Consider the following 13,950-nt stretch of genomic DNA (forward strand, 5'->3'; position numbering starts at 1 on the left):
ATTGTATTGTCACGTTTAACTTCTATTTACGAAATGGGAGCTATAACATCAATTCGTTCCATCACAAATTCACAATCTTAATAGACACGCAACATTCGCGGAAGAACAAGAGGGGTCGTATTCTGTGAATTCCAGCGACATCGGGGTTCAATGTCAATATCGTTGTCGCAGCTAATTGCGATGACGTCGGTCGCGGCGCGTTTGTTCCCGACACATTACGCCAGCCTCGGCGCGCTTCCCAGTAATCAGGCGCCGCGGTGGGGCAAGCGGCAGCCGGCAGCGATCCGCCTCATGAGACCTAACTGGTCTGTAGCTGAGATGCACGGAAATAAAAGGCACTGTCGAAGACACGAGGACTTTTCAGTCAAAATTCATGAAAACAATTTAGTTAAACAATTTTTCCTACTGTTCCTCTCATCAATTTTATCCATCCATCCTAAACAATCTCATATTTTAAATACTTACTAAATGTAAAAAAACTGTTTCAATCACACTCCGCGAAGTGGTGACGTCATGCGGCACTAGTTCATTAGAACACAGCTCAATTCCCATCGCTTGAGCTTCCCTCCCAAGTGTACACCGAATTATTATCAATTAACACACACTGGCTTAATTGTGAATCGTGTGCGGATCGCGTGCAACTCGCTCTTTGTCGGCTTTTATACTTGAACTCTTTGATTCGCGACCATATCGCGGCTTGTCCGCTCCTTCCTCGAAAACTGCTCCTAAAATACTGACGCCATTCAGATAAAACGAACGCACGGAAACCTGAACTCTAACGCTAGGTTTTACGGATTACGATGCGAGCAGAGCTCTCGTGGTTGGTCGAGGAGAGTACGTGGTTCTAGGGAATGCGGCAGCATGGTAGAGCGAAGCGCAGATCCTGTGGGTAATTGATTGTGGCTTGTTGGAATTGCTATATTTACGAACGATCTTAAAAACTGATTTTCTTCGACGATGATTTTTCCTTAGAAGACCGTTAAAGATGACCGCTGGGTTTTAATGTCGATAAATGGCCTAATTTATATTGGCAACAGATAAGAAGGGATCACACAAGGGATCACTAGCGGTGCTAGCCTTGTTTAAAAAAAGAAAAAGCCAATTCGCCGACCAAAAAAGGAAAAAAAGGCGCGCTACTATCTGTCCTCGATCTGCGATAAAATCTCCAGTTTTTGAGGTGATCATCAATTCGTTCCCAAAATCGAAGCTTTGACAGAATTATAATTAGAAAATGTCCAATGTTATGGTTTGTCGTTTTTAATGTCACGGGGTCCTACTGCGCTCGCGTTTCATTAAATCTCGAGATATCACCGGGATAAAAAAGCGGGGATTTCTCATAAAACGGCGTGATTTATGCCGGTCGGGAGCTAACGAGCAAGCGCCACCGGCCGCCGAGACTCATCTTTATGAGCTTTAATATCAATGTTATGATTATGAGTTTTCTATAACATGATTACTATGAGTCCTGATGATTATTATTCGTTTAATTTTGGGAGCATACCTTTGAAACACATGAGGTTCATCTACTCCTTTGTGATCTTAGCATTTAGGTAGGTACCTACAGGATGTACCTAAGTATATTTAGATTATTTGGATAGTACCTACTTATAGTATATTGTGTAACCTTCCACTATATTATACTGCTGTTTAATTTAGAAATCTATAAAAACATTGTAACATAGTCCATATTATTACTATCGGTGCAATCTTAACCGACCATCCCACCTGCTTGAAGCTCATACCACCGGCAGGTTCATTTGTTTTTTGCGAAGCTACTCCGGCGTCAAAACAGCAATAATGCAATCTAGATGCGGCGATACGCTTGCGATAAGCTTTGTCGCCGACCTCGGTCTGTCACACGTCGGCTTTCGGCCTTCGATCTTCGGTCTTCGTAGGTGCAATTTACGAGCTGTTGGCCCCACAGTGCGGCCATCTCATTTGGTTGACAATTGATTTTTATAGTCGTTGGCTGCGATTTTTTACAGGGCGCTTTGTAAAAAGGAACTTTTTTTTGGTCATTGGTGTACCTAATTCAATTTATTGTTTTCAAGTACAGTTATAAAATTGTAAAACTGCTGTCCTTAACAGTCGAATCAAAAAGTAAGTTAAGTAAGTAATGAAGTAAATTGCTTGCTCGAAACAAAGCAATTTTGACCCTTTTCCATATCACTCGTTAAAATGCATCTGGCTGTATTTGAAGGAATACATAAATTTGCTCTAATTGCTATCAGGTTGCTGGGTCAGTGTAGAGCGGCCCGGCGGCCCCGCGGCGCCGGCGGCGGTGGCGGCGGTGGCGGCGGCGGCGGCGGCGGCGGCGGCGGCGGCTCCAGTGAAGTGCGCTGAATTAGAGACAGCTCGTTCGCCAATCAACGCAAATTGGAACTTGTCATATTTCCCCCTTTTTGTGTCGCCGGCCGCGGTTTGATGTGTTTATATCTACATCACATTTGCACAATTTAACTGTTTAATGCTTTCGGATCTAATAGAAACTCAGATAGCAAGCTATCGATAAAGAAAGGTAGGTAGACAACCCAAGTCGCTCCCGTGGCCTGTTTTAATTTACTTTGATTACTCAAACAACGCATTTACGACCAAAAGATGTGTTAAAAACTCGATCCTAGTTAAAAACAACTTTACGACGCGACAAAAGACCGCCGACAGGGATCGATTATTTCGAATATTATTCGGCAATGTTTATAGGCAGGTTGTAAATTTGGCAAGTAGCGCATAAACATGTCTCGCAGGTGCGCGCGCGCAGCGGGGAGGCTTTGTTGTCTATGCGCCCCCGCCCCAGCCCCGCCTCGCCCGCGCGTCGCATTGCACTATAGTTGCGCTTGCGCAAGAACCTACGAAGTTCATGAAAGCTCAAATAAGATAAATTATAATAAAAAAACTTACTTACCTATAAATTTTCTGTATACTTAATGTACCACATATTCTTAAAATTAAAATATGAATCTATTCGACACACATCACTTTTCGCTGTCTTTCCAAAACCGTGCTACCTGTCGCAGCAAAAACAATAAATGAAATATTAATTTAGTAAAGGATCGATATGATTGAAGGAGCTGTCGCTGATTTTAGACAAAGGCCGCAGATAGTCGCCATCAATATGCTAATGCCAGCCCGCGCCCGCGCCCTGCTGCCCGCTTTTTTGTGCCCAAATTGGTTTATTTGTTTTGTTACAAATGTATTTCTATAAAAGCCAAGTTTGTTTGCTTTGCGGAGGCGAGCTCGAGGAGCATATGGAGGGCTCGGGAATGTTTCCTTTGTAACCCTTGTAAATATGTTTCGAAAATATTTGTTACTTTTTTCCTCGATGGCCCTTCACATCCGCGGATCGCCTTCAAACTCGTCCGTGTGACATCCGTGTCACAATTGTTCTACGACGACGAGATAATGATATTCCTCTTCCTCATCCGCCCCTAATGTGTCTTAAATCTTGGCGTATGTTATCATGATATTTGCTGATTCATCGGTACATCAATCGGTCTTAAACTCTTAACAGCCCACTTAGCTAGAAAAACAATGATGAGGCAGACGATGCCGCGGCCGCGGGCGAGATCACTTTGTGTTGCGCAATTAACCTCTTGTGTGTACTGTGTACCTACCAAGTACTACATTATGTAGGTACACTAGCGCTTCACACATCGTTCTCTTACATTAAACATCTTTGCATTACGATCACGTAATAAAGTTTCTTGCAGTGGATTCATATGAATACCCCGGCCGGTTCACACGCCGCGCTCGCAGCCCAAGTGAACAATTTGACACTTCCAGGTGTCCGGGTTTTTTGTCCGTGGACAATGGCGGAGGAGTGTTTGCGCAGGCCCCATCTGGGCGGACTGGCCGGACCTCTCGTGTGTGCGCTAATGAGCACGGGTTACACATTGGATATACGAATGCTACAACGTTTTCGTTTACCACTCGAGAGAATTAGAGAGTTTGTTTATCATTCGAGTTACAAGTGAGCCTGTGTAAAGGAGCAGATGTCGTGTGGGAGGACAACACGGGATTGTGTTTTAACGACGAGATTAACATTGAACTTAGACGCTGCATGGACGATAAAATGGTCATGAAAATAGCTGTAAAGATAATAATTGTGAAGAAAGGTTAGGGTTTGGTCATTAACACAGTCGTTAGACTCTGTTGAAGGAAGCCGTGCAGTCACCGACGCTTTTATTTTAAAGCTTTTAAAGCTGTAAGAACTTCATTATTTGAACAAACGCGCTGAATTTCGGTCCGCTACATTTCGAGCGCGGATGTGAGGGCGGATATAGTTTTTTCCGCAGTTAGCGCCTCCGTGTAGCAATTGGCGAGTTGTTACCGATTTACGACCCACTCTAAAATTTATTCCGAGTCAATTCTGGTGGTCCCATTGTGTGTCTATAAGACTCCCACCGGCGGAGTCTCCACAGCTTAGCGGGTCTCGAGAGGGCTGTATATTTATATTGTCTTTATTTGGTCGGATTCCTTTTAGAGTTCAATGCTCTCGGCTAGATGTTGTAAAAGCCGTTTAAGATAGTGGCTCTCTGGGCGGCGGCGGTGGGATTGGTTTTCTGCATAAGTAAGTACATTTTGCTGGCGATCGTCACCTCTCTTTGTCGGTTTCAGCGCTATCAGCCCGGCGCGGCCGCCGATAGCGCGCACGGTAGCCGAGAGGACAGATTTCTCAATGTACAGTCAACAGCGAAGGCGTCGATAACGAATGCACTATTGAAAGCACATATTTGAGAGACATGTTTGCTCGCTGCCAGTTACCTGCAGCAGTCAACATTGTCACTCGATAGCGATAGGCTTTGTTAGTTTTGACGGAGACAGGATGTATAGTGATTGGTGACATTTGTTCGATTACGTTACTGTCAACATTTCTGTGGATCGAACCTTGCTACTGTGTGACATGTTCAATGTTGATTTTAGTTGTATATAATCGAAAATATCAACTTTGAAAACATAACAAGATGTTTCCCAATCCATGCCAGTGGTATTCGGAACCCACTCGAATGATTTAACTTCCAAATTATGAGGCTCATGTCATAAAGCTGGAGGCACATAAGACGCGCCATTTGTCGCTCTTATACTGACGCTACACGTAAGCCGGTAGCCCCCGTCGTAAACTTTAAATGGGGCTAATTCAGTGCTTGTTAATTGATCAGGGCCTTTGCCGGTGAGTGTTATCAGGTTGTTACATTAGCGTCCCGTGGGAGGCCGCCGGCTGATAGCGCGCCGGTGATGACCGATCGCTCTTCCATGTTCACTGATTTCACTTTTTAGAGCTAGTTTATTTATTGCGGCTTTTATAGACGCTCCTGTGTGGAGATACGGGGATTCTTTCGGCAGGAATTTAAATTGAGGTTGCGTCAGAGCTTTGCTAATGCTGATTAGTGATTAAATTACAAATTTCCTTAGTGGTATGATTATGTAGGTTTTGTAGGTATTGTGTCTTTATTATTTCATTATATTATTTAGTACCTAATTCTTACTTTTTCCAAAACAATATTGGTAAGTAGGTACCTATCTTGAACCTAATAATTAGAGGTGTAGAGTAATAATTTGCCATAATATTAAGTATTATTGTTTAATCAATTATTTACATTTTCTATAGCAAAAGATTCTCATACCTAACCATTCACCAGTCCCTTATATAGCTATTGTTACAAATTTTAATTATTTGTGTTAGAGGACAGTCAAACAGAACAATATTAGAAATTAAAAAGCAAGTCGGTCAACGTAATTCCATTACGGCAAGATAACAACCGGCAACAAACACACTTTGACCAACCTTTAGGGCTTTTTACCGCGGAGATAAGCCCCGGCGCCGGCCTATCTCCAGTTTATGACACCACATCTCCCGTATCGGGAATCGAACGGGTGCCAAAAGGCCTCGTTGGTCAACACTTTATTCGTCTATCACTAAATTTTATGTGTGTGATAAAACTGTAAGTGTAAAAAGCTTGGCTGATAGAAATAGTTTTTTTTTATATGCACGGAGTCATTTTATTGTTCATTTGTATAAAATTATAAGTAGGTAAGTAGCTGTTTTATGTGAATGTTTATACAAAATTTATAAAATTAAGTACATTGAAATTATAAATTATACTCTATTGATGATAACCCTCGTCACAAATACCATTGTTACATGCTCTTGCTCTACTAATCTGTTACAAATAAACAATCTACTATTTATTGATACTATTTTTTAAACTTATAGGTCCTTACATTAAAATATATTATGTAATAATTAATATGTACATAATTTTAATACTAAATGTTATTTGTAGGTAAGTACACTACTTAACCTACTGTATACAACCCAGCTGACACAGACAGTTTTATTCTTACAGACTTATGCCCGTTTTCACCAAGACATCCTAAATTTTAGGAAACTTTTAACTCATTTTAAGGATCTCCTAAGCGTAGAATGGTTTTCACCACTGACGAACTGTCACTTAAATCCGTTAGGGACTTCCTATATTTAGGAGGTGGAAGTTCGGCCTCTTAAAGTTAAGTGACAGTTTTTTTGTTTGCAAATATACTTCTAGCTACTCAAAATTAGATATATTGATACTATTGAGGCTATAGAATTAATCACAGATCGTGTATTCGACCACGTAATTACGTGAGAGATGTCGAGAGACAAGAGACAGCATTTTACCAAAAAAAAATATGGAGTAACAACTTGGATACTTGAACTTTTTTCGAAGGTTCAGATTAACTAAAGAAAGTGTCCTTTTTCTCCTTACTAGGTACTTAAATATTGAGTTCCAGGATTAATAATACCATTGTGATTTGGGTGAAAATATTTAATCTAAATTAAATTATTATTTTATTACACTCATCAACACTCTGTTTTACCAATGAATCAGTTGCTAATGATATTGCGCTCTGCCACTTCTTCTTCAAGTTCCGTCTCCGTCTCGGAACAGAGCAAAGCGAAGGTGGATTTCTTCAAAATAGTCAAGTTTCAAGAAAATAATTGTCCACGTTTTCTATTTTCCGCCATTGCTTCCTGCACTTTATTAAATTATACTTCTTCTCTTTTGGAAGGATAAAATACAATTTTCGGTTTCTTATTTACAAACAAAACGTAATAAATAAGGCGATGTCAACAAATATTATACTTTTAAAAGCATAGACAATTGACAAACAGCCAATGTTGACAGCAAAATGAATGAATGAAATTGAATCGGTAAAAAACATCACTAGTATTTAGGTGACGGATTGCTAGGGAGCTCTTAGCTTGGTGAAAATGAATTTACGTAGGGAGTGGATTTAAGAAGTCTCTTAGCTTAAGAAACTTTTAGTAAAATGACTGTTTAGGATGTCTTGGTGAAAACGGGCATTATTCCTTCATAGTAACAGTGTAACTAATGTGGTTATCACCTGCTTCTTTGTTGCGATGTACGAACAGACTCGTGTAAAAAGTTATCAGTTTATAGTCGGCTGTTTGTTTAGAAATGGATTTAACTTCAATTCACACCTTCATTTCATATGTTCGGTGTTGTGAGCTTGTAGCGTTGAGTTGTTTCTGGTGGAAATATTGTGTATTTGTAACTAGCTTATAAACTGAGTTACGTTGAATGTTATTTATAATATTAATGATATGGTAGACGAATGTACTTCCTATTTTAAGTACTTACCTACCTACGGGGAAGCTTTTTTTTACTAATAATTATGATGTTCAGTGAATCTATGTATGTTTCTATCCGCCCAACTAAATAATGTATTCTAATAAAAAGCCCTACCTTTAACCACCCATATAGATGTACAGCCACACTCTAACAACCCCTCTTCCTCCACAGACGCATGTTCCCATCACTCCGCGTGTCTCTCAGCGGGCTGGACCCTCGCGAAGAGTACTGCGTGCTGCTCGAGTTGTCGTTGGTTGGTCGGCGACGCTGGCGCTGGGCGGGCGGCCAATGGGCGGCGGCGGGCGGCGCGGAGCCCCAATCACCGCGCCGCCTCATGATGCACCCCGACTCTCCGGCACCCGGCCACCACTGGACCGCCAACCCTGTGTCGTTTAGCAAGCTCAAGCTCACCAACAATACTATGGATGCGCAGGGACATGTAAGTAGAGCTTTTATTGATTTTATTGGGGGCTGGGGTGGGTTGTAATATGAATATAGGAAGGTATTTTGTCTCGGTGGTTTGCTTTGCATAGTATTTTTTAAATTGCATATGATGACAAGCAAAACACATTTTTTATACGTAAAATTATGTTACATTGAATCATATTTAAAACATCTGTCTTGAACGAAACAAAATGGCTGGCATTAGGTTTACAAATAAAAAAAAACAAAAGGTGATTTGCGACTTCGGCATCTCGGAATGCGAGAAAAGTTATCAGCTAGTTAATTACCCACTCGGACCTCTGTTTGAACAATTATGTTCAAGAATAACAAAAATGTCTCAGTCATTATAATCATGATTTGCTATTAGACATACGAAACCACCACAACAATTTAACCATTGTTTTCCGTCGACTGTAACGATTATTCAAAATTATGCTTTGACAAAGAGCAGATTACGTTAAAATGCGTCAGATAAGGCCCAAATATACAACCGGTATTGAATCGATCGAGATCTCACCGAAAGCGCCGCCTACCGCCCAACTTAATCTATTCACCTCCAGAATGTAATAAAATACATTTATATCCATTGATTTTGGACCTTGCGCCGACGCATTTTAACACATTTTGCATCAGAAGTCTTGTGGTCGCACTCACAAGAAGGTGTAAGATAGTCAATCTCGACTGTAAAGGTACGGTCATAAAGGTGCGTCTACAACGGGATGCGTCAGCGTAGTTGACGTGAGATCGCCGCAGGAGTCCCCAGTGCACAATAGGCGTCTGTAAGTGTTTCGTCACTCGAACAAATAAGCTGAAAGGCTTTGTGTAAGAGTTCTCTTGCGGCAAATAACGGAGCTTCTTTGTCGGGCGGTGTATTTAGACAGGGCTATTGACGCCTCGATGGATGATGCTGTATGAAGTATTTGCTTTGATCAAATGTGCTACCTGATTTCTAAATCCAAAATTGAAAATATAACTGTATTATAAGATGTTCACGCGTCATAGGTAAAACATATTATACCTACATAGGTCCAAGGTAGTAATCATTTAACGCGTATGCTAAACATCCAAGTATAGTATTATACAGGCTTTTTATTACTATATTATAATTAATTTCACTTACTTAATAAAGTACCTACATAAATATGATAAGTTTTTTTTATTATAATTTATAAACAAAATAAGAATTTTAAACAATAGACATAGATTTAGATAATTATATAAAATTTCGATAAAACATATAGCTTATAGATTTAATCAAGAACAAAAATTCCTCCGTAGATATTACAGCATTTAATTACTACATTAGAGGTCAATCAAGCCCTAACAAGCCTCTCTAACGTCAAACTAAATAGGATAGCCTGTCATAGAAACAACAATCCACATCAAAACATAGGCCAAACTACATCCATCAGCCAAAACTGCCGTCAGATTAAAGAAACGTGAGCCGAGGGCTTGAAGATTGGTTGCGGCGTCTGAACGCTTGGCCGCGCCGCGCGCAACACGCGTGAGTAACGCGACGCGCCGCGGCGTCTTTGTGAATCAGCCCTAACAATGCTACCGGGATGCCGGGAGCGATATTGGTTATTTGCACCAAAGGATTTTATCAATATTAATAAATAGATTCTTGAAGGTTTAATGGTTCAGTACTTGTGTTTCTGCTCTGTTAGCTGAGATAGGAGTGTTTAAAGAGACTTTCAATCGTTAAATCAATGATGCGTTACAACCTATGTTGCTTGTAATTAGATAGTAGAAAAAGATTTACAACAAACCTAGACAAGCATAAAGTAAAAAGCTATAGGTAATCTTAAAGTTATCTATGTGATTACTATTAATTATCTATGTAATTACATAAATATCACGTAGGTACTTAGGTAGGTAATTGTTGGGTAAAAATGCTGTTGTAAAATTAAATAAGGTTATATTTCCGAAGTTGCCTGCGTATCTCTAAAAGCTTGGGAGCTTTTCGCATCAGTGGATGTGCACTTGCGATCCGCCACCTGTGAGAAAAGGCTCTTGGACGTTGTTTACCCTTTGTGTTTGCAATTTTTTGGCGAGACGTGAAAAAAACACACAAAACAGAGCCTACAAAGGCCGGGCACCCGTTTTCACACAAAAAACTTCAAGTAGGCACTTATGGGAAAAGGTTTTTTTAAGTAATTACAGCGGCCAGATTAGTAATTTTTAAGTAAGCGGTAATTAAGAGAAAGGATTACAGGCGGGGCTTATCGCTTTGAAATGAGACTTTTAAAGATATTTTAATTGTTATAAATTTGGTTTCTTTGAAGATGTTCCCATGCAATTACGTATTAAAACCCCCTTTTATAAGTTCTGTGTATTTAGATCATTCCTTGAATTTTTTAACTGAGACTAGGTAAATTAAGTCTATTCAACAAACTGGAAGTATAAATTTATCTCAAATTTTATGGCACATTAAATTTATGCCGATTGCGGAAGGCTTGCGGGTGCCGGGTTTGATTCCCGGCGCAGAAACACGTGTAAAGCGACCTTTATCTGATGGATCTTGTCACGGAAGGTCCTTGTGTGGACTTATCTTTAATTTAGATCAATTTGTTGCGACAGTTTTTTTTGTATGAGACAAAAGCAAACGACAAAAATAAAATTATAAAAATAAGATTATGAAAGTTCTAAACGCGTTGAACTCTTTTGTATGGAAACCTGCATAATTCTTTAAATTTTCTACTCCATACACAAAATTACTGACTTAATTATGATTTATAAATTTTAAGCTTTTTTTACGTGTACGTACCGTGATTTTGATTTAACAAAACAATAATATTCAGATCAATAAAATTGTAAGGGTAGCCGCTTACTTAAAGCAATTATGCGTACTTAAAGTACATAATTTTTATCCCTAGATAGTCAATGATTTAAAAGGTAAGCGTCCACCTTTCGGAATCCTATGCTACGGACGAATCACATTCAGTATTCTTTGTATAGTAACTCACTCAATTGCGTTCACTACATCGGCATTGCCAACGCCGTTGCTCCATAAAACCAATCCGCATTTGCAACCGACAATATAAGAAGAAGAAGTAATCATAAATAACACTTCTAAAGTTAGGTAATATTTTCGACAGAAATCACAAGGTACACAATTACGTATACAGTAAGTACCTTATTGTTTCCGTATAAAGTAGACCGTAGTGCAAACAAAACCAATAAATAATGTTAACGTTATAAAAAAATATAGGTAGGTATGTGTACCTTATTGATCTGTTTTTAATATCAATCGGAATATCTCACATCACCCAATATTGATTGAAGACATATCGGCTTGATGGATTACCTATTCGAACTGAGACAACAGCAAAAGATTTAATCAAAAAAATATGTCACTTTTATCTTTACCGTATCGAGTAGGTAGTCATCTAAAATTTGTGAGAAAATATTGAAATTACACAAATTATATTATGTTTTTTAAGTAGGTATAAGTATGTATATACTATTATGTGGTTTAGTAATTTCTCTTGGTTACATAGTTATTATGCATATTGCTGAATATATTTTTTACACAAAACTAAGAAATACTTTGCACAGACTCCAAAGACTCAAATTTCGTCATAATATCTACATACATATAAAAGTTGCAAAAGAGGTTCTGTCTCACTATTCCACGGTGCTCTTAAAAGCTCAATCCGCAATTAGGCAGCGTCTAGACACGTTATCTGAACCGCGACGACCGGGCCGGCGACGTGTTTGCGCAATGATAACCACATTTTAACATATAATGGTTAGACGCTGAAAAAATTGGCTCCACTACCTACTGAGGGTGCCATTTCATTTGCTATAGCTAGCTTTTATCGATAACATACAGTTTGAACAGAACCAGTCAATAAGAAGCCATAGATACTGGGAACTTATACATAATTCAATAACTATTACGAATTATGGAGTCATATTTCCGGTTGTAATTGATAAGGTATAAAAACTAAACATACTCGTACTTTCATAATATTAAATTGTAGTTGCAATTAAATGATAAGTAGCAATACCTCCGTGAAAGCTGAATTACTTAGCTTACCTTTCCCGACATTGCAGTAGCAAAAAACTAATCAAGCAATCAGTCGGTAGGCGCCATTAAGACAAAAGACTGTGGTTTATCAAGTTGGGCGTTTGAAGTGGATGCGTCGGCGGCGGCGCAGGCGCAGGTAGCGGTATTCTCGCTTCAAGTACTAAGGGCTCTTTACACACGGGCGACGAGCGGTCGCCCGCCCCGGCGTCGCCAGTGTGTCACGCCTTTACTGTTGCGACTGTTTTGTGACGCGGTTTTTTCCCTGGTCCTAAGGGAATGCGTGTTTGCGTGCCATGTTTGGCAATGTTTGCGTTATGGTTATGCTGTTTGTATAAGGACAGGACAAACACAATGGTTAGGGAAGTCAGTTGATAAGTCTAGATACATATTTTGGATATTTCTGTCCCCGGTACCTAGCCTCTAGTTGAAATGATAAATATGAATTAATTGGTACTTACCATAATTTTCCACCAAAGCCATCTCTTCACCTGAAACCAAATAGGTAAATTTGGTATAATGTAAGTAAGTATTTTAAACTGTTACATTAGGTATTAATCTATGACCTTTTCCTCCAGATGGTGTTGACGTCCATGCACAAGTACCGTCCGAGAGTGCTGGTGGTGCGAGCGCGGGACGCCGCCGCGCTGGCGTGGGGCGCCCCTCACGCCGCATTCAGCTTCCAAGAGACGGAGTTCATTGCAGTCACTGCCTACCAGGTTAGTTGGTTTTTGTAATATAGATATATAGGAAGTACCAATGTATTGCCTATATTCTTACTGCGTAGACTGTTCACGTGTTCACCCTATTTTAGTTCATAACTATATAAAACTGTCAATATTTTGTCACGTTCGATTGTTAAGGAAGGAATCGGTAGGATATACCCTACCCTATACCCCTGATATGATCTGATCACACCTTCCCAGTTCCTCGAATGCGTAGTAAGATTCTTAGAAACGGCGGCGAATTTGCACTTATGATTTTTTTTTACCAAACCGGGGGCGCCAAACCTTTTAGTGCAACTTTATTCCGAGTGGAGTCATAGGTACTGGCCATAAACAACGTGGTGGGTGAAAAAATGTGCCCAGATTGCAGCCGCTCTCGAGTGGTCATTGTGTAGGCGCTCTAAGAAAACAAAGAAACTAATTTAGTGTCTCGATTCTATTCTGTTTCAAGATAAAATTGTTTGTCGGTGAAATTCGGCATTTTTGAAAGTAAAGGTACCTCACGGTGTTTTATTAGCTTTTAATGTTCTATTGTTACGTTTATTTGAAATCGTAAATAGCTTTGCTACCGGTATTGTGATTTTCTTCTTGATTGCGACGGTATTATTCTGCGTCCCTCCACGTCGCCCGATCACTTTATTTGTATCTTTGAACGTAACGGTAGCGTTTAATTGGCATAAATTACGGATTACGTTTCGAATTTATGTACGTAGGTAGCTCATCCGACATGAATCGCTTACCGCGAGGAGTGGTGCAGCTCCCCGCTGTTTGTTTTCGCGCGGCGCATTACGTCGTTTGAAGATCAGCGCAGCGTGTCAGTGCGCTGTGTGCTCCGGCGATGCGTGGTGGCGGCGGCGGCGGCGGCGGCGGCTTTCATCGTGACTGCAGCGAGGCGCGAAGCTCTCGGCTATCAGTCCGGCCCTTTGTCGGATAATCCGGGAATTGTCCGGCTAACGGGCCGCGGCCGCGCACAATGCCGCCGCCGTATCGTTGCGCATTATCCCGCATCCCCAGACACCCGCCGAGCGATACCTTTGTCGCAAATTACCGACGAATTAGAATACCCCGCTTTGTAATACACCCCGACCGCTGTCCGGCGGCGTAACTAGGTGGCACACCG

General features: G+C 40.4%; 1 protein-coding gene across 1 annotated transcript in view; it reads left to right on the forward strand.

Moving 5' to 3' along the window:
• The window catches only part of LOC105383717 (T-box transcription factor mls-1), a 28,169-nt gene that overhangs the window by 9,799 nt on the left and 4,420 nt on the right, over positions 1-13,950 (forward strand). The window contains exons 3-4 of the mRNA XM_038117904.2: positions 7,803-8,070; positions 12,684-12,824. Coding sequence (XP_037973832.2) covers positions 7,803-8,070; positions 12,684-12,824 — 409 coding nt within the window. The remainder of the gene's footprint in view (positions 1-7,802; positions 8,071-12,683; positions 12,825-13,950) is intronic.

The sequence above is a fragment of the Plutella xylostella genome, chromosome 10 (assembly GCF_932276165.1).
Source record: "Plutella xylostella chromosome 10, ilPluXylo3.1, whole genome shotgun sequence".
NCBI classification, from domain to species: Eukaryota; Metazoa; Arthropoda; class Insecta; order Lepidoptera; family Plutellidae; genus Plutella; species Plutella xylostella.